Source organism: Cnephaeus nilssonii (genome assembly GCF_951640355.1).
Source record: "Cnephaeus nilssonii genome assembly, chromosome: 4".
NCBI lineage: Eukaryota > Metazoa > Chordata > Mammalia > Chiroptera > Vespertilionidae > Cnephaeus > Cnephaeus nilssonii.
In genome coordinates, this window is record NC_137075.1 from 22,030,406 (window position 1) to 22,050,039 (window position 19,634).

At 40.3% G+C, this 19,634-nt stretch overlaps 1 protein-coding gene across 1 annotated transcript in view; it reads right to left on the reverse strand.

Moving 5' to 3' along the window:
• SRP54 (signal recognition particle 54) overlaps nt 1-19,634 on the reverse strand; it is a 55,675-nt gene that overhangs the window by 19,845 nt on the left and 16,196 nt on the right. Inside the window, exons 2-5 of the mRNA XM_079767525.1 lie at nt 17,099-17,209; nt 8,999-9,090; nt 7,255-7,339; nt 1,485-1,589 (exon numbers count right to left, since the gene is read on the reverse strand). Coding sequence (XP_079623651.1) covers nt 1,485-1,589; nt 7,255-7,339; nt 8,999-9,090; nt 17,099-17,176 — 360 coding nt within the window. The 5' untranslated portion in view covers nt 17,177-17,209. The remainder of the gene's footprint in view (nt 1-1,484; nt 1,590-7,254; nt 7,340-8,998; nt 9,091-17,098; nt 17,210-19,634) is intronic.

A 19,634-nucleotide genomic window follows, 5' to 3' on the forward strand; every position in this document is an offset into this window, starting at 1 on the left:
CCAGATTGTGAGAGGGATGTCCCCTGTGGGATCAGGCCTAAACCGGCAGTCGGAAATCCCCCAAGGTGTCCCAGATTGAAGAGGGTTCACCTCCACCCACCCCCGGTGCATGAATTTCATGCACCAGGCCTCTACTCTATATATAAAAACCTAAGTGACTGAACGACTGGTCGCTATGATGCGCACTGACCACCAGGGGACAGATGCTCAACGCACAGGATCGGGCTCCCTCCTGTCTGGATCGGGCCTCGGGGATTGGGCTCCCTCCTGTCTGGATTGGGCCTACGGGGATCGGGCTCCCTCCAATCTGGATTGGACCGAAACTGGCTATCAGACATCCCCTGAGGGGTCCCAGATTGTGAGAAGGCGTAGGCCAGGCAGAGGGACCCCATGGTGCATGAATCTCTGTACCAGGCCTCTAGTGTAAAATAAAGATCTATATTATGCTGGGTGTGACACTGTGAATAGGAGAGTCTTGAGCCATAGGAGATAAGGTAAAACTTTCCTTTTTTTTCCTCTAAAAAATCATATACTCACCTCCTTAACCTTTTGCACTCGGATGTCGAGTGTGACTCGACACGGTTAGCATCGGTAGCAGGAATCGAGAAAAAGCGAGCGAGTGCAAAGGGTTAAAAAACAGGAAGTCTTATTGGTAAAAGATAACAACATAGTTATATAGAAACTAGAGGCCCGGTGCACGAAATTCATGCACTGAGGGGGGGGGGTCCCTCAGCCTGGCCTGTGCCCTCTTGCAGCCTGGGACCCCTAGCTCCTTACCGCCCACCTGCTTGCTGCTCCTTACCGCTTGGCTTGCTGCTCCTTAGCGCTGCCGTGGAGTCGGGAGAGAGTCCCGCCACTGTTGCTGCACTCGCCAGCTGTGAGCCGGGCTTCTGGCTGAGTGGCGCTCACCCTGTGGGAGCGCACTGACCACCAGGGGGCAGCTCCTGCGTTGAGCATCTGCCCCCTGGTGGTCAGTGTGCATCATAGTGACCAGTCGTTCCACTGTTCAGTCGATTTGCATATTAGGCTTTTATTATATAGGATCTGTCATTCTTACAAAAAAGCAATCACAAGTGCCCTGGCTGGTTTTGCTCAATGGATAGAACGTCAGCTTGCGGACTAAAGGGTCCAGAGTTTGATTCTGTTCAAAGGTACAAGCCTGTGGGCTTGATGCTCACTGGGGGGCATGAAGGAGGTAGCTGATCAATGATTCTCTCTCATTGATGTTTCTACCTCTCTCCCCCTCTCCCTTCCTCTCTGAAATCAATAAAAAAATATATTATTTTTTTAAAAAAGCAATCACAAGAGAAACTATGGGTTTACCTTTTCTTATCCTACAAAAAGCTATTACAAATATATAATAGATACATCAAGTAATACAAAACTGAAAAGCAACAATACTATAAAGCCTGATTTAACATAAAATTTGATTTTTACAAAACTATCTTCTCTATGACTTTATTTTAAAATTAATTATAATTTACCTTAGAACATGTGGTAGTTTTACCACTCCCTTGCAATCCAACAAACATGATCACATTCTGTTTTCCTTTAGTAGGTGTCCATGCTTTAACTCCAGGGTCTACAAGCTACATTCCAAAAATAAAATAAACAGAAAATCAGGTTAACATATGCTTACATTCAAAGCATCTCTCTCCAAAACTTTTAAATTGTAAAAATAATTTAAGGACATTTGTATAAAAGGCAACCATTATTCTACCATTCTAATACAACTCTATTTCCCTTTGTACACACAGTGAAATTTAAGAACTTAAAATAATGCATTGTGAAGTCATAAGCAAGCCTATACTGCCAAACCAATTCAGAGTAAGGATCTCAAAACATTTTTTTAGGACAAAGTAGAATGTGAATGAAATGTGAGACCAAAGTTTGAGCCAAAGGAGCACTTGATATCAGCAATGCAGAAATATGAAAATATATATACAGGCCACATATGAATTTTTAAATTTCTAGTAGTGACATTTAAAAAAGCAAAAACACTTTATATTAATTTTAATATTTTATTTAACCCAATACACCCCAAATATTAATATTTCAACATGTAGTCTATACTTAAAAAAATAAGATATTTTATATTCCCTTTTTCTATAGTAGGTCTTCAAATATGGCAAGTGTTTCATACTTACACTACATCTCAATTTGGACTAGCCATATTACAAAAGTGCTCAATAACCACATGTGACAAATGGCTTCAATATTGAGACAGTACCTATCTTTACATTCAATTTGACAAATGTTTATATATGAACAAAATTATAAATTATATGTGAAAGACATTCCAAGTCAGTCAAATGTCAAATTTTCCAACGCCAAAGATCTACTGTTCTATAAATTAATTATATTTAAAGGGTTAGTAAAAAATAATCCCCAGTTTTATAATGTCAGTGGAAAATTAAGGTTCACACATAAACAGTCCCCAAACTAACAAGCATGAGGTATTTTTAAAGTTCATTGAAAAAAAAAATTCATTTGCAAGTCAGTTGTTTGAAGCTTAAAACACAGATCTCCATGCTATGGTTTAAAAGCCTAATATGCTAAGTATCGGGTTGTCGGTTCAACCAATCAAAGCACAATATGCTAATGATATGCTAAGGATGCTCAACCACTTGTTATGATGTGTACTGACCACCAGGGGGCAGATGCTCCAACTGGTAGTTTAGCTTGCTGCTGGGGTCTGGCCGATCGGGCCTGAGCAAGTGGGGCTGGACATGCCCTGGAGCCCTCCCATGATCCCTCCCTGGCTGGCCAACCTCCTGCGTTACTCTCCGGCCCCGATCGTGCACCAGTGGGGTCCCTCGGCTTGGCCTGCGCCCTCTAGCAATCTGGGCTAAGGAATTCTACCCCCGAGTGCACAAATTTCATGCACCGGGCCTCTAGTATAATAATAAAGCCGTAATAGTAATTAATGTCCTAGATCAGAGGTTGGCAAACTATGTGTATAAAAAGTTTTAATGAAACATTACCGCACCCATTCACTTACTGCTTTTGTGCTACAACAGCAGAGCCAAGTAGTTGCAACAGAAACCATATGGCCCACAAAGCCTAAACTATTTAGTCCTTAAGAGAACGTTTGCCAAGCTCATGCTAAAAGACAGCATAAAAGTCACATAATCCATATTACACCTGAATCTGGAAGACAACCAAGTTGTAGAGAAAGGAGGAAAAGAACACACATTTTGCCTAGCCTTATTAAGCAAACTTCTGAAACAGGCAAAATCTATCTTAAATATAAATCCACTCATTTTAGAAAACTGATGCTACTCTACATTTACCTCCATTCTCTATCTCTCACAGCCGAATGATCTCTCTATGAAGCTACTATTTGGAACATATGTATTTTACTGAATTAATATTTTACAAATATATTCTTCCAGCTGCACTCTACAATAACAGTACGGAAATTTTTAGTCTCAGGACTCCTTTATAATCATGGTAGTTGGTAAAGGTTAGTGCAGTGTGGAATATGAAACCCTAATAACTTTCTTTATTTTTCCTATTAACTTTCATACTCTATTACAGCGACTTTCAACCTTTTTCATCTCATGGCACACATAAACTAATTACTAAAATTCTGTGTCATACCAAAAAATATATTGTACTTTTTGCTGATCTGACAAAAAAACACACCAAAAAAACAAACAAACAGGTATAATTTTGATTCATTCACTCCAGACAGCTGTTGTTGTGCTGGTTTTTGTCATTTTTTAATATGATAACCTAAGGGAGAAGAGGTCAGTGCCCCTGACTAAATAGTCAGATATCGAATGTTTTAAAAATTCTTGCAGCACACCAGTGTGCCTCTGCAGCTGAAAATCGCTGCTCTATTACATTAAAATCTGTTATTGTATCTTGCACTTTGCATGGATCTTATACTGTTACATGATTTTCTAATATCATACATTAGTCATTTTGAAAATATTGGGATTCACATTCACTATATAACATCAAATAATTTTATTTATTAATATCAATACTGATCTCATCAGAAAAGTAAATACTGGAACACTGTCAAACTTAAGGTAGAGATACAAGTTTCTAGTTTTCACTTGAAAACTTGAATTTTATGATTGGCCACAATACTGTTAGTTATTTGCCTTAAAGTGACAGGCGTACTTTATTTACTTTGGAGAAAATATTTGCTAAATACCCAAGTCTAAATAACCAGACTACCTATTTGTTGTACATTCATATAAAAATTGTGATGCAGAAAAAAGTGGCTTACAATCAAACAATCACACATGTGCTTTCTTCAAGTCAACCATCAAATTTCAGTATGCAGCAAAAGGGCTTTCTGCATATTTCCCATTTCATCACACAAAATCTTATAAAGACTTGTATATACTCAAGGGTCAAGATTTAGTACAACTAATACTTTCTATTGCTCCATCAAGGGCATTCTTAAATGAAACTGGCAATTTATTTATTTTTATTTATTTTTAAAAAAATTTCTTTATTGATTAAGGTGTCACATATCCCCCCATTCCCATCCCACACCCCTCCCCACGGATGCCCCCACCCCCCTGTTGTCCTTAACCATTGGTTAGGCTCGTATGCATGCACACAAGTCCTTTGGTTGATCTCTCCCCCCTACCCCCACCCTCTCCTACCCTCCCTCTGAGGCTCGACAGTCCGATCGATGCCTCCTTGTTTCTGGGTCTGTTCTTGTTCATCAGTCTATGTTATTCATCATTTCCTCTAGATGAGTGAGATCATGTGTTTCTAGAAATATACTTATAAGAACCGAATGTGAGACGAGCAATAATAGTTATGCTGACAGGCAAATGAATCAGTCTGTAGTGAGTTTCTTTCTGGACCAACAGTTCTTTTGAGACCCAATTTCAATGTCCACCAGTTCCTTATGTATACATGTCAGCACTGACTTTTCAGTTCTGGATGGTGGACAAATGGTGGTAATGCAAGTCCGACTTCCTCTGGTTTGGTCTTGCCCGGACCCAGGGGCGCGGCCTCACCTGGACTCAGGGGCGCGCGGCCTCACCCAGACCTGGGACCCAGCCTCACCAGGACGCAGGGGCGCGTGGCCTTGCCCGGACCCGGGACTCTCACCCTGACCCGGGTCCCGGCCTCGCCCGGACCTGGGACCCAGCGGGGCTTCGTCTTCTTGATCCCAATTCCTGTCAGTCAATTCCCTCTCAGCAATTCCTTCGGCCATTTTCTCAAAGCTCCGGGGCAGCTGCCGTGGAACTCGCTGGGCAGCGGGCTCGGCGAAGCTCCGGTGCGCCCGGTGCGCGGCGGCGGGCTGGTCTGAGGTCGGTCACCGGGCGAGCGCACCTGGATCCGGGACCCAGCGGGGCCTTGTCTTCCCGATCCCAACTCCTATCGGTCAATTCCTTCTCAGCAATTCCTACGGCCATTTTCTCAAAGCTCCGGGGCGGCTGCCGCAGAACTCGCTGGGCAGTGGGCTCGGCGAAGCTCCGGTGCGCCTGGTGCGCGGTGGGCGGGCTGGTCCAGGGTCGCTGCGACGGCGCTCGGGTCTGCAGCGGCAGCCGGTCGCCGGGCGTGCGCACCTGGCCTCTTCCGGGGCGCAGAGATTCTCGAAGGACTCAGAGGTCAGCAAGCGCGGAGTCTCCCACCCCATGTCCCCCAGGGGCTCATCTGTCTGTGCTCAGCAGCGAGCGGAGCCGTCCCCTCAGCCAGAGACCGCCGGGGGAACTGCGCCGAGCACGTTCCAGGCCGCCATTGTGTCGCCAGAGCCATAGTTCTTAAAGTGTGATCTTTAGGTCACCGGCCTCAGCATCACCCCACGTCCCCCTCTCTTTTATTCTAGTTGTAGAGCATCCGTTCAGCCAGCCCTCCGGTGGTTCTGGATGGTGTCTGCTCTGTTTTCCAGTTGTAGTTTCAAAATTGTTGTGGTAGGCAACAATCAGGCGTCCGCCCTATGCCGCCATCTTGGTCCTCTCGCAATTTATTTATTGATTGCAAGTATGTGGTAGTAAAGAGTACAATGTCTACCAGTATAGTTTGGTTCCATTGCTTTGATTTGCACCGGGGAGTTTTACTCACAACTGCTTTTGCACCATCAGTGCAAATACCAACACAGTAAAAGAGACAAAAAAGGCAAATAATGTCTTCGTGTTACTGTGAAAAGTTTGACCTTACTTTGAACACCACTGCTCTGGACCATAAGCTTCTGAATATAAGCACCAGTCTTGCTCATTTCTGTTATCAGCAGCATTTAGCATACTGCCTAGAATAAAGCAGATACTCAATAGTAAATGCTTTTTAACAAAGCACTTACTACTCCAGAATCGCCTATAGAAGCCAGGCTCTAAAATGAACAATTTTCACTCATCCTGTGCTCATCTCAGGTGCTAGGTGAAAAGCAATCTGGAAATAATGTGAACAGCACTGCACAAGGAATTTGGAGATCAGACCTAGGTCTGCCACCAACTAGTTGTCTTACTTTTCTGAACTGCAACTGAGAAGTGTGACTAGATAAATACTCTGATTCCTTCCCTCTGAATTTCCTTTTTTATTAATTAGTCTACAGAACTAAACTGAAATGACATAGCCATGTGAGATAACTAGACTTTCTCCAAGTACTAATCAGCTCTGCAGGAACCAAAGGAGTAAATGAAACAAATCACACAACATAGAGAAAAATACCAGAGACCACTAGCAGACATCTGTTGCTCTTTAAAAAGAAAAAAAAAAGGCTTTAGTTCCTTCTCCCTCCCCTCCCCCCACCATTAGATTGCATACATATTTATTAAAGCTCTAAAGATTTCACCATAATTTTCATGACAGCAGCAGCAATATCAGTTCTAAGGTGAGGCAGAGTAATATGTTATATTTACTCATGCAAAATAAAACTTTGTTAGTCCAAAATTGCTCATATCTAGGCAAGAGTTGGGATATTTGGCCTTTTCAAAGAGAACACTGTACACAATGAAGAGTGTAGAAAAGAACACTTGCCCAGAGTGATTTTCTATATAAAAGTAGGACCTGCAAATAGGCAAAACATGGCTTTGGCATTTTTTTGCAGGAATAGTACTGGACTTCATATCTGTAATCAGAATTTTGTATTTAGAAAAGTCTATAATAAAAATTAGGCCACTTTAGAAAAGTTAATAATCCTTAAACTTCTAATATAGATGAATAGTCTATAAAAACATAAAAAAGTATTCTGAAATAATATTCCTGTTTGCAGTGCTAAGGTATTTTTATCCTTTGAGTCTATAGAGAATCATAGCAGAAGCTTGATATACTTTTTACCTTTACAAGTTCTTTAAATACAGCATGCTGAATCATTTTTCTTTTGTTAAGACCAGATGCCATCTCCTCAAGATCAATAGCAGACCTTCATGATGATGGTATTTGGGGGTAGGAGGAAGAAGAGCCAGTTAAGACACTAAAAAAAGAAGTTCCTCTCCCAAAAAATGTAAAAATATTTAATTATTCATATAATAGCCTTTAAATTAACATGCATATAATTACCACAGATTCAAAAGCCTATACTATAAAGAATGTACCAGAATGTATCATGAAATATTAGACATAAGACATTGGTTAGTTTTGGAAGGCTTTTAAAAAAATTTAAATATTAGTTTGTCTTCACTGCAGAGTATTAATTTTTTTTAATTTTTCTTGCAGCATATATATTTCAGATATATTTAAACCTAGCAGAATACAAGACTACTTCTCTAGTCCTACATACTTAAATGCTAGTTGTACTACATTTATTATCCAGTCTGGTAATATGAAAAGGAGGGATGACCTGTGCATAACAAGGGCTAGGATGCAAGCAGTTAACTGAGTTCCTTACATTATTCTATGTGCCCTACTCCAGCCAGTGACCCTCCCTGTGAACAAGATAACTGAGACCAGATACATTTGTACTTCATTCAAATTTGGACAAAGAAACCCAAAGGGAAACAAAAGAGAAGACAATTCTATAATAATAAAAGTGTAATATGCTAATTAGACTGCACAGCCGAACGACCTTCCAGACATCATTCTGGATGTCCTTCCAGATGAAGCCATGGTGGCAGGGGCCGAGGCAGAGGCAGAGGTGGTTAGGGTCGATCAGTCAGGCAGGCAAGCAGTTAGGGGCAATCAGGCAGGCAGACAGAGGAAGTTAGGGGTGATCAGGCAGGCAGGCAGGTGAACAGTTAGGGGTGATCAAGCAGACAGGTGAGCAGTTAGGGGCGATCAGGCAGGCAGAGAAAGTTAGGGGCGATCAGGCTGGCAGGCAGAGGCGGTTAGGGGCAATCAGGCAGGCAGGCGAGTGGTTAGGGGCAATCAGACAAGTAGGTGAGCAGTAAGGGGCGACCAGGCAGGCAGGCAGGCAGGTGAACAGTTAGGGGTGATCAGGCAGACAGGCGAGCAGTTAGGGGCGATTAGGCAGGCAGGCGAGTGGTTAGGGGTGATGAGGCAAGCAGGCAGAGGGGTTAGGGGCGATCAGGCAGGCAGGCAGATGAGCAGTTAGGCGCCAGTGGTCCTGGATTGTGAGAGGAATGTCCAACTGCCAGTTTAGGCCTGATCCCCAACTGGCAGTCGGACATTCCCTGAGGGGTTCTGGCAGGCCGAGCTGAGGGGAACCCCCCCCCCCCGCTGTGCACAAATTTTGTGCACTGAGCCTCTAGTTCTCCAATAATGAAGGAGACTGATTAATGCTATCTTAAGCCTGAAGAGGATAAAATGGCACCAATTTTCTATAAAGAATCTGAATTGTTAAAAGGTTTTTATATTAAAATACTATACAGTATATGATTGAATCCATATAAAGACAGTAGTAAAATGGGAAGAAATCAATAATTAAATGAAAGCCACATGTAATTTATTCTTTGAACAATCATGAAAATATACTATACATGCAATCTTCTAACACATGAGTTCTATTTTTTCCAGTGCTGTATAGCAGAAACCTTTCCTGATACAGAACTTTTCTAGTTAGCTCTTCATCCCAGAAAACTAAATTTAGTTTTGCCTGTTTTATTACCTAATTAATTGAACTTACTTTACATTTTCTCTTAGTTGCTTCACTAGTTTAATATTAACATCTGCTTCCAATAATGCTGTGCATACTTCTTTTAGCATAGCATTTAATACCTGCAAATAAACACAAATTGAAAACGCTCAGTGTATTATTTCCATTTCAATCATATAAAAACAATGGTTGATAAGTCATCATATACTACCATAGCTAAATAAAAACAATATTACATTATTGGGGAAACAAAAAGTTTTGTTAGCTTTAGAGATATCATCTTAAAAAATGTCTAGTCATTTTGTCAAAATAAGACATTCTATTTAGTTTTATTTAACTAAGTATTAATTACAATTTTATTCCGATATTAAAGTAATAATAAAGACAATATATAAGCCAAAGAAAGTTACTACACAATAGTGTTGCCAGTGAAGTTTTCTGTCACTGAACACCTCCCGTTTGCTGATACACAACACTTTATATTCACAATATCTACTTAACTGGACTACCATGGAGGAAAATATAACAAAATAAAATGATCCAGTCTACTATTTCCACTCAGAGCAGAGGAACAAAGTGAAAAGGAAATGATCCTCCACTAACAACTTACTATCATCACATATTAGTTGAGTGGCAAGGCGTCATGATTAAAAGATCAAAACTAAAAAGTCTTAAGAACTGATGGTGTGCTCAATGGTTAGAGTGTTGGCCCGCACACTGAAGGGTCCAGGTTTTGATGCCCAGTCAAGAGCATATATGGGGGGCAACCAATAGATGTGTCTCTCTCACACTGATGTTTCTTTCTCTCTCTTTTCCTTCCTCCTTTCCTGCCTCTCGCTCTCCTAAAAAAAGTCAATGAAAAAATGTCCTCAGGTGAGGATTAACACATACACAAAAAGAAAAGATGAGGCTTTTGCTGCTCATGTAAATAAGTGTTTACACACTAGAAGGTAAACTCCATGAAAACAGGGATATAACCCTTGTAAACATTTGTATGCCCAACATTGGAGCACCTAAATATGTACAGCAAATCTCAATGGACATAAAGGGATTGACAGCAATAGTCATAGTAGGGGATTTTAATACCCTATTGACATTAATGGATAGATCTTCCAGACAGAAAATAAATAAGAAATAGTGGCCTTAAATAACACAGTAGATCAGATGGATTTAATTGTATCTTCAGGGCATTTCACCCCAAAGCAGCAGGATATATTCTTTTCAAGTACATTTTCTAGGGTAGACCACATGTTAATACATAAATCAAGTCTCAAAAAATTTATGAAGATCGAAATCATATCAAGCATCTTCACTGACCATAATGTTATGAAACCAGAAACCAATCATAAGATAAAGACTAAAAAACACACAAAGACATGGAGGCTAAATAACATGTTACTAAACAAGAATGGGTTAACAATGAGCTCAAGGAAGAAATAAAAAGATACCTTGGAATAAATGAAAATGAGAACACAACAACCCCAAATCTATGGGACACAGCAAAAGCAGTTCTAACAGGGAAATTCATAGCATTACATACCTACCTCAAGAAACAAGAAAAATGTAAAAAAAAAACCCCAACAATCTAACTTTACATTTAAAGAAACTTGAAAAGAACAACAAACAAAGCCCAAAGTGAGTATAAGGAAGAAAATAATAAAAATAAGAGCAGAAATAACAAAATAGAGTATAAAGAAATAATACCAAAGATCAATGAAACCAAGAGCTGGTTTATTGGAAAGATGAATAAGATTGACAGACTTTTAACCAAACTCATCAGGAAAAAATAGAGAGAGGATCCAAATGAATAAAATCGGAAATGATATAAACAGGAAAAGTAACAATTGACACCAAGGAAATACAAAGAACTGTAAGAAAATATTATGAAAAACTATATGCCAACAATTGGAAAATCTGGATGAAATGGATAAATTACTAAAAACATACATTCTTCTAAAACTTAATCAGGAAGAATCAGAGAATATCAGACAGATTATAACTAGAAAAATTAAAGCAGTAATAAAAAAACTCCCAACAAACAAAAGCCCTGGACTGGATTGACTTCACAGATGAATCTTACCAAACATTCAAAGAACTAACACCTATCCTTCTCAAACTATTCAAAAAAATTCAAGAGGAGGGAAGACTCCTAAGCTCATTTTATGAGGCCAGCATTATCCTAATTCCAAAAACCACATTAGCAAACCAGATACAGCAATACATTAAAAAAGTCATACACGCCCTGACTGGTTTGGCTCAGTGGATAGAGCGTCGGACTGTGGACTGAGCGGTCCCAGGTTCGATTCCGGTCAAGGGCATGTACATTGGTTGCGGGCACATCTCCAGTGGGGGGTGTGCAGGAGGCAGCTGATCGATGTTTCTCTCTCATTGATGTTTCTAGCTCTCTACCCTCTCCCTTCCTCTCTGTAAAAAAATCAATAAAATATATTTTAAAAAAAAAAGTCATACACAATAGTCAAGTTGGGATGCAAGGTTGGTATAATATCTGCAAATGAAGGATAAAAACCTCATGATCATATCAATAGATGCAGAAAAAGCATTTGATAAAGTTTAGCACCCATTTATGATAAAAACTCTCAGCAAAGTAGAAATAGAGGGAACATTCCTCAACATAATAAAGGCTATAGATGACAAACCCACAGCCAACATCATACTCAATGGGCAAAAACTACAAGCCTTACCCTTAAGATTGGGAACAAGACAGGGATGCCCACTTTTACCACTCTTATTCAACACTAGAGGCCCGATGCCCTCGCTGCTGGCACCAGCTTCCCTCTGGCACCTGGGACCCGGGCTGGCTTCCCTTGGGCCCTGGCTTTGTCAGAAAGGATGGTCGAATTAGCATATTACTCTTTTATTATTATAGAAGACTGGAAGTTCTAGCCACAGCAATCAGACAAGAAGAAGAAATAAAAGGCATTGAAATTGGAAAGGAAGAAGTAAAACTGTTGCCCTGGCAGTGGTTAGAACATTGACCCACACATGGAAGGGTTGTAGGTTCGATACCTGATTAAGGGCACATACCTGGGTTGCAGTTTCGATCCCTGGCCCTGATTGGGGCACATGCAGGAGGCAACAAATCAATGTGATGTATCTCTTTCACATCAATGTTTCTCTCTTTTGCTCTTTCTCTCTCTCTTCCCCTCCTTCTCTCCCTTTCACTCTCTTTAAAAATCAATGGAAAAAATATCCTTGGGTGAGGATTAACAAAATAAATAAATAATTTTTTTAAAAGAAGTAAAGCTGTCACTATTTGCAGATTATCTGATACTGTATATAGGGAACTCTAAAGATTCCACCAAAAAACTACTAGAACTAATAAATGAATTCAGTAAAGTAGCAGAATACATAATAAATACCTGAAATCAGATGCATTTTTTATACCAATAATGAACTATCAGAACAGGAAACTAAGAAAATAAACTCATTCACAATTGCTTCAAAAAATAAAATAAAATACCTAGAAATAAATTTAACCAAGGATTAAAAGACCTATACTTGGAAAATTATAAGAAACTGAAGAAAGAAGTTGAAGAAGAGACAAATAAGTGGAAGTATATACCGTGTTCAGGAATAGGAAGAATTAGCATCCCTAAAATATCCATACTACTCAAAGTAATCAATAGATTTAACACAATTCCTATCAAGATACCAATGGCATAGTTCACTGAACTTAGAATAAATATTCCAAAAATGTATATGGAACCACAAAAGACCCGGAATAACCACAGAATCTTGAGAAAGAAGAACAAAGTTGGAGGAATCATGCTCACCTAATTTCAAACTACACTACAAGGCCATAGTAATCAAAACACATGGTACTGGCATAAAAACAGGCATATAGATCAATGGAAGAAGAGAAACAAACCCATGCCTTTACTATGGTCAATTAATATTTGACAAAGAAAGCAAGAGCATATAATGGGGTAGAGATAGTCTATTCAATAAAAAGGTGTTGGGGAAAATGGACAGATATGTGCAAAAAAAAAAATGAAACTAGACCACCTTCTTATATCATATACAAGAATAAACTCAAAATGGATTAAAGACAAATGTTAGATTTAAAACTATAAAAATCCTAGAAGAAATCTTAGGCAGTAAAATCTCGAACATTTCTCTTAGCAGTATTTTTTTCTGTTATATCCCCTTGGGCAAGAGAAACAAAAGAAAAAAATAAACAAATGAGACTACATTAAACTAAAAAGGTTTTGCACAGCAAAGGAAAACATCAACAAAATGAAAAGACAATCCACTGAATGGGAGAACATATTCACCAGTGATACATCAGATAAGGGGTTAATATCCAAAATATATAAAGAACTTATAAAATTCATTACCAAAAAAACCCCCAAACAATCCAATTAAACAATGGGCAAAGGACCTGAATAGACACGTCTCCAAAGAGAATATACAGATAGATGGGCAATAGACATATGAAAAATGCTCAATGTCACCAATCATCAGAGAAATGCAAATTAAAACTACAATGAGATATCATCTCACACTTGTCAGAATGGCTAACATCAATAAATCAACAAACAGCAAGTGTTGGTGAGGATGTGGAGAAAAGGGAACCCTCATGCACTGTTCGTGGAAATGCAGACTGGTGCAACTACTGTGGAAAGCACATGGAGCTCCCTCAAAAATTTAAAAATGGAACTGCCATTTGACCCAGCAATCCTAATTTTGGGAATACATCCTAAGAATCCCGAAGCACCAAACAGAAAGAATATATGCACCCCTATGTTCATAGCAGCATTATTTACAATAGCTAAGATCTGAAAACAGCTCAAGTGACCATCAGTAGAAAAGTGGATAAAAAAGCTGTGGTGTATTTACACAATGGAATACTATGTAGTTGTGAAAAAGAAGGACCTCTTATCCTTTGTGACAGCATGGATAGATCTGCAGATTATTATGCTAAGTCAAATATGCCAGTCAGAGAAAGATACATACCATATGATCTCATTAATATATGGAATCTAATGAACAAAATAAACCGACAAACAAAATATAACCAGAGGCATGGATACATGGAACAGACTGACAAATGTCAGAGAAGAGGGGATTGGGGGGGGGAGGGGTCTGAATAAAAGAATGTGAAGAGACTAGCCAAAGAATATATATGCATAGTCCATGGACATAGACAACAGTGTGCTAAAGGTCAGGAGAGGGGGGGCCAGGGGCTGGGTGGAGGTGAGCAAAGGGGAGGAAAATGGAGGACATCTGTAATAGTGTCAACAATGAAAACAAATTTAAAAATGAAACTGCCTTATGACCCAGCAATCCCACTTCTGGGAATATATCTGAAGAAACCTGAAAAACTGATTCTTGGCTATTTACAATAGCCAAGATTTGGAAGTAGCCCAAGTGCCCATTAATAGATGAGTGGATAAAAAGCTGTGGCACATCTACACAACAGAATTCTACTCAGCCATAAAAAAGCAGGAAATCTTACCATGGACCTGGAGCGCATTATGCTAAGTGAAATAAGCCAGCCAGAGAAAGACAAGTACCATATGATTTTACTTACATGTGGAATCTAAAGAACAAAACTAACAAACAAAATAGAAACAGACTCATAGATACAGAGAACAGACTGACAGCTGTCAGAGGGGAAGGGGGTTGAGGGCTAGGTAAAAAAGGTGAAGGGATCAAGCAAAGAAAACAAAACAAAACTTCATAGACATAGACAACAGTGATTACCAGTGGGAAAAGGGGCTGGGGAGAGGTAGATGAGGGTAAAAGGGCAATAAACGGTAATGGAAAACTTGACTTAAGGTGATGAATACACAATACAATATACAATTGGTGTAGTGTAGAACTGTATACTTGAAACCTATAATTTTATTAACCAATGTCACCCCAGTAAATTCAATTAAAAAAAAAGTCCTGGATGAGGAATTAAGAGAAAAGATTCTAATCTGGTTCTTCCAATAAATAAACATGTGAAACTGACTTTCTGTTGTTATTAAATGAGAGGCTGGAATAGCTGAGCTCAAAGATGGTCCCAAAATTATTTAATACCATTGATATCAAATTTATAATTAGAATTTTTTTCAAACCTCCAAGTTAGAAAGTACTTTTTACCTATTATTTAATTTGATTCTTACAATCATAGGTAAATACTATTTTCTCATTTTATACATTAAGGAAGCTGAAGTTGACTTGCCCAAATTTTTATCACACAGCTACTAAGTAGGATACTAAATAAGATCTTCCAAAACCAAAGTCAATACTTTTCCACTGGTACCACAAAATGTAAAGTATTCTTGTGGATTATAATCATCTTTTTTCAACTGACAAGCCATCAAAATACATTATGTGGGGAAAAACGGGAAAAAGAAAAATCTTCACATAGTAAAACTAGGCAGAAGAGTATTTCAGATACCATATAAGGAGTCAGCTTTCAAAATCTCCAAAAAATTGCCCTGGCTAGGTGGCTCTGTCATCCCATACATCAAAAGGTTGGGGGGTTAATCCCCACAGAAATGAATGAGGACTTCAGAGAAAATAAATCCAAGTAGCCAATATGAAAATATTAGCCTTATATAAAAACTAGAGGCCCGGTGCATGAAATTCGTGCGGGGGGGGGGGGGGTGTCCCTCAGCCCAGCCTGCACCCTCTCCAATCTGGGACCCCTTGAGGGATGTCCGACAGCAGGTTTAGGCCCACCGGGATCGGGCCTAAACGTGCGGTGGGACATCCCTCTCACAATCCAGGACTGCTGGCTCCCAACCGCTCACCTGCCTCTGCCTGATTGCCCCTAACCACTTCTGCCTGCCAGCCTGATCACCCCCTAACCACTCCCCTGCCAGCCTGATTGATGCCCAACTGCTCCCTGGCCAGCCCGATTGCCCCTAACTGCCCTCTCCTGCCATCCTGGTCACCCCTAACTGCCCTCCCCTGCCAGTCTGGTCGCCCCCAACTACCCTCCTCTGCTGGTCCGGTCACCCCTAACTGCCCTCCCCTGCTGGCCTGGTCACCCCTAACTGTCCTCCCTTGCCAGCCTGGTCGCCCCTAACTGCCCTCCCCTGATGGCCTGATCACCCACAACTGCCCTCCCCTGCAGACCTGGTCCCCCCCCGCAACTGTCCTCCCCTGCAGGCCTGGATCCCCCCAACTGCCCTCACCTGCAGGCCTGGTCCCCCCCAACTGCCCTCCCCTGCAGGCCTAGCTCCCCCAACTGTCCTCCCCTGCTGGCCTGGTCTCCCCCAACTGCCCTCCCCTGCAGGCCCGGTCACCCCTAACTGTCCTCCCTGCTTGCCTGATCGCCAACTGCCCTCCCCTACAGGCCTGGGTCCCCCCCAACTGCCCTCCTCTGCTGACCTGGTCACCCCTAACTGCCCACAACTGCCCTCCCCTGCAGGCCATCTTGTGGTGGCCATCTTGTGTCCACATGGGGGCGGCCATCTTGTGTCTTGGAGTGATGGTCAATTTGCATATTACTCTTTTATTAGATAGGAGGATGCTAAATAAAAGTTGAGGAGAAAAGGTCAGGTACACACATGCCTAGCCAGGAAGAAAGAAGCAGAATACTGAAATTTTAGGCCTATGTCAAGAGACAAACAAAAGTCTATTTTCCAGCCCGGCCAGTGCAGCTCAGTGGTTGAGCACTGACCTATGAACCAGGAGGTCACGGTTCAATTACCAGTCAGGGCACACGCCTTATGATCCAGCAATTCCATTTCTGGGAATACATCTGGGTTGTAGGTTCAATCCCCAGTAGGGGGCATGCAGGAGGCAGCCAATCAGTGATTCTCTCATCATTGATGTTTCTATCTCTCTCTCCCTCTCCCTTTCTCCCTGAAATAAAAAATATATATATATGTATTTTTTAAAAGTATATTTCCAAATCTCAGACATTTTCAGAATATTAAATATCATTTTTACATATAAGTTAAGGTTTTTTTTCTGTTTTAATTCTTCAAAGAAAGTTGAAATTTTAATAGGAAGATAGTCGACTCAATAAAAAACACTATTATATCCATTTTAAGTTTTTATCTACACATATTAAATCAACATCAAGATAAATATAAACATAGAGATTATTAATAATCCATCTCCCCAATGGTAGTGATGATGTGCAATAATATATATTTCACATACCTCTTCATTGATAATGGTGGCATTGCTCAATGAGCGTAATGCTGATGTTATTTTTCTTCCAAGGTCTGCTAGTACCATCTTGGCGGCTTTAAGATGTGATTACAAGACAATCTGGGAGGAAAAAATAAATTAAATAAAAACACTTGAAAACAATATCAGGTTCCCACAACTGTAGACTTCTAAAGAAGAGTATTTAAATTCAAATTAAAGTACTTTAGGGTTTAGATATTATAACTTCAATTTTATAGCCTCACACTGCAGCTTCAATACAGTCAGGTCCAAACCTAAAGCTGTCACTTGGTTATGATGCCTTATAATTGGAATATTCTATAGGAATCAGTAAATTCAACATGTCAGATAATGTTTGGAGGAAACAATGACATGATCACAAATTAAATCTATTCTCACTTTGGACATACTTGTGAGTATGAGTAACTGATGTATCATGTACATTTTTAAATGAAGACAGATAGAAAAAAAAAAAAGAAAGAAAATGTTTTAAATAAGTCAATTCCCCACCCAGAAAATATTGTCTAATTTACCAAATTGAAGGACTTTTTATTTTTATTTTTAAAATATATATATTTTATTGATTTTTTACAGAGAGGAAGGGAGAGAGATAGAGAGTTAGAAACATCGATGAGAGAGAAACATCGATCAGCCGCCTCCTGCACACCTCCGTCGGGGGATGTGTCCGCAACCAAGGTACATGCCCTTGACCAGAATCGAACCTGGGACCTTTCAGTCCAAAGGCTGATGCTCTATACACTGAGCCAACCCGGTTAGGGCTTGAAGGACTTTTTAAAAACTATTTTGCCCTGGCTGGTTTGGCTCAGTGGGTAGAGTGTCAGCCCATAGACTGTAGGGTCCCATGTTTGATTCCGGTCAAGGGCACGTACTTCAGTTGCAGGCTTTATCCCTGGTCATGGACAGGGGCCAGGGGTGCATGGGTGAGATGGGCGAGGCAACCAATCAATGTGTCTCTCTTACATTGGTGATTTTCTCTCTCTCCCTCTCCTTTCCCCTTCCACTCTCTAAAAATCAATGGGAGAAATATCCTTAGGGGAGGATTAACACACACACACACATGCACGCACACACACACACACTACAAACTATTCTGAATCACAATCTAAGCAAAACAACAAAACACACAAAAAACAAGTTTTATTTAATGAATCAAACTTTTCACACACATTACATGATCTCATTTTATTCTTGTAACAATCAGGAACAGTGGTATATTATTAATCTCCCTATTTTAAAGCTGTTCTTGATTTCCCAACTCTAAAGCAAAATAACCTCAAGGCTCTTCCCAGCTCTAAAATGTTAATGGTTTTATAAAGTGTGTAGATGTACCCACTACACATTAAGCCAGGATGCAAAGACTCATGGATGGTAAACAAGCAAATATGACTTACAGCGTCCCTGCCCTCAAGTTATCTCATAGCTGGCAAGATAAGACACATGAATAAAGAGCAAAAGAAATTAAATATTAAAAGAGAATCCCTTTGGCCTGTCTTTGGACTGGATATTAGCTTTTTCCTGCCTTCAGACTCAAACTGAAACAGCTCTTCCTAGGTCCCAAGCCTGCCAGCCACTAGACTGAACTATACCTTCAGCTCCACTCTCCTGAGTCTCTATCTTGTGTTTTTTTTCTTTTATTAAAAATATATTTTTAATTGCTTTCAGAGAGGAAGTGAGAGATAGAAACATCAATGATGAGAGAGAATCATTGATCGGCTGCCTCCTGTACGCCCCCTACTAGGGATCGAGCCTGCAACCTGGGCATGTTGCATTTCAGTCCGCAGGCTGTGACACTCTATCCACTGAGCCAAACCTGCTAGGGCCTGAGTCTCCATCTTGTTGACGCACCCTGTTGATCTTGTGACTGTTAGCCTCCATTATCACATGAGCCAATTCTCATAATAAGTCTCTTTTTATATGTGTGTATAGACATACACACATCCATTGGGAGAGCCTTGACTAATACCAGTAAAGTACTAGTTCAAAGCTAGCAATAAAAGTTTATGGTTAGCCCTAACTGGTTTGGCTCAGTGAATAGAGTGTCGGCCTGCGGACTGAAGGGTCCCAGGTTCGATTCCGGTCAAGGACATGTACCTTGGTTGTGGGCACATCCCCAGTAGGGGGTGTGCAGGAAGCAGCTGATCGATGTTTCTCTCTCATCGATGTTTCTAACTCTCTATCCCTCTCCCGTCTCTCTGTAAAATATCAATAAAATACATATTTTTAAAAAAGTTTATCGTTAACTGCCAATAATTGATTACTTCCGTAAAAATTCAAAGGAAGAAAACACAGGCTCAAGTACACAGAGTAGGCTTTATTGAAAAGGCTGAATATGAATCTGATTCTGAAATATGGGTAGAATTTGTATAGGTGGAGAAGAGGACAAAGGGAATTTGAAGAAGGTGAAATGACACAACAGAAATGGAGACATGGAAAAAGCCTGAGACATACTTAAACCTTATATATGCACTGTACTTATAGATTAGTGAGTATTATTTGGGGGACAGTA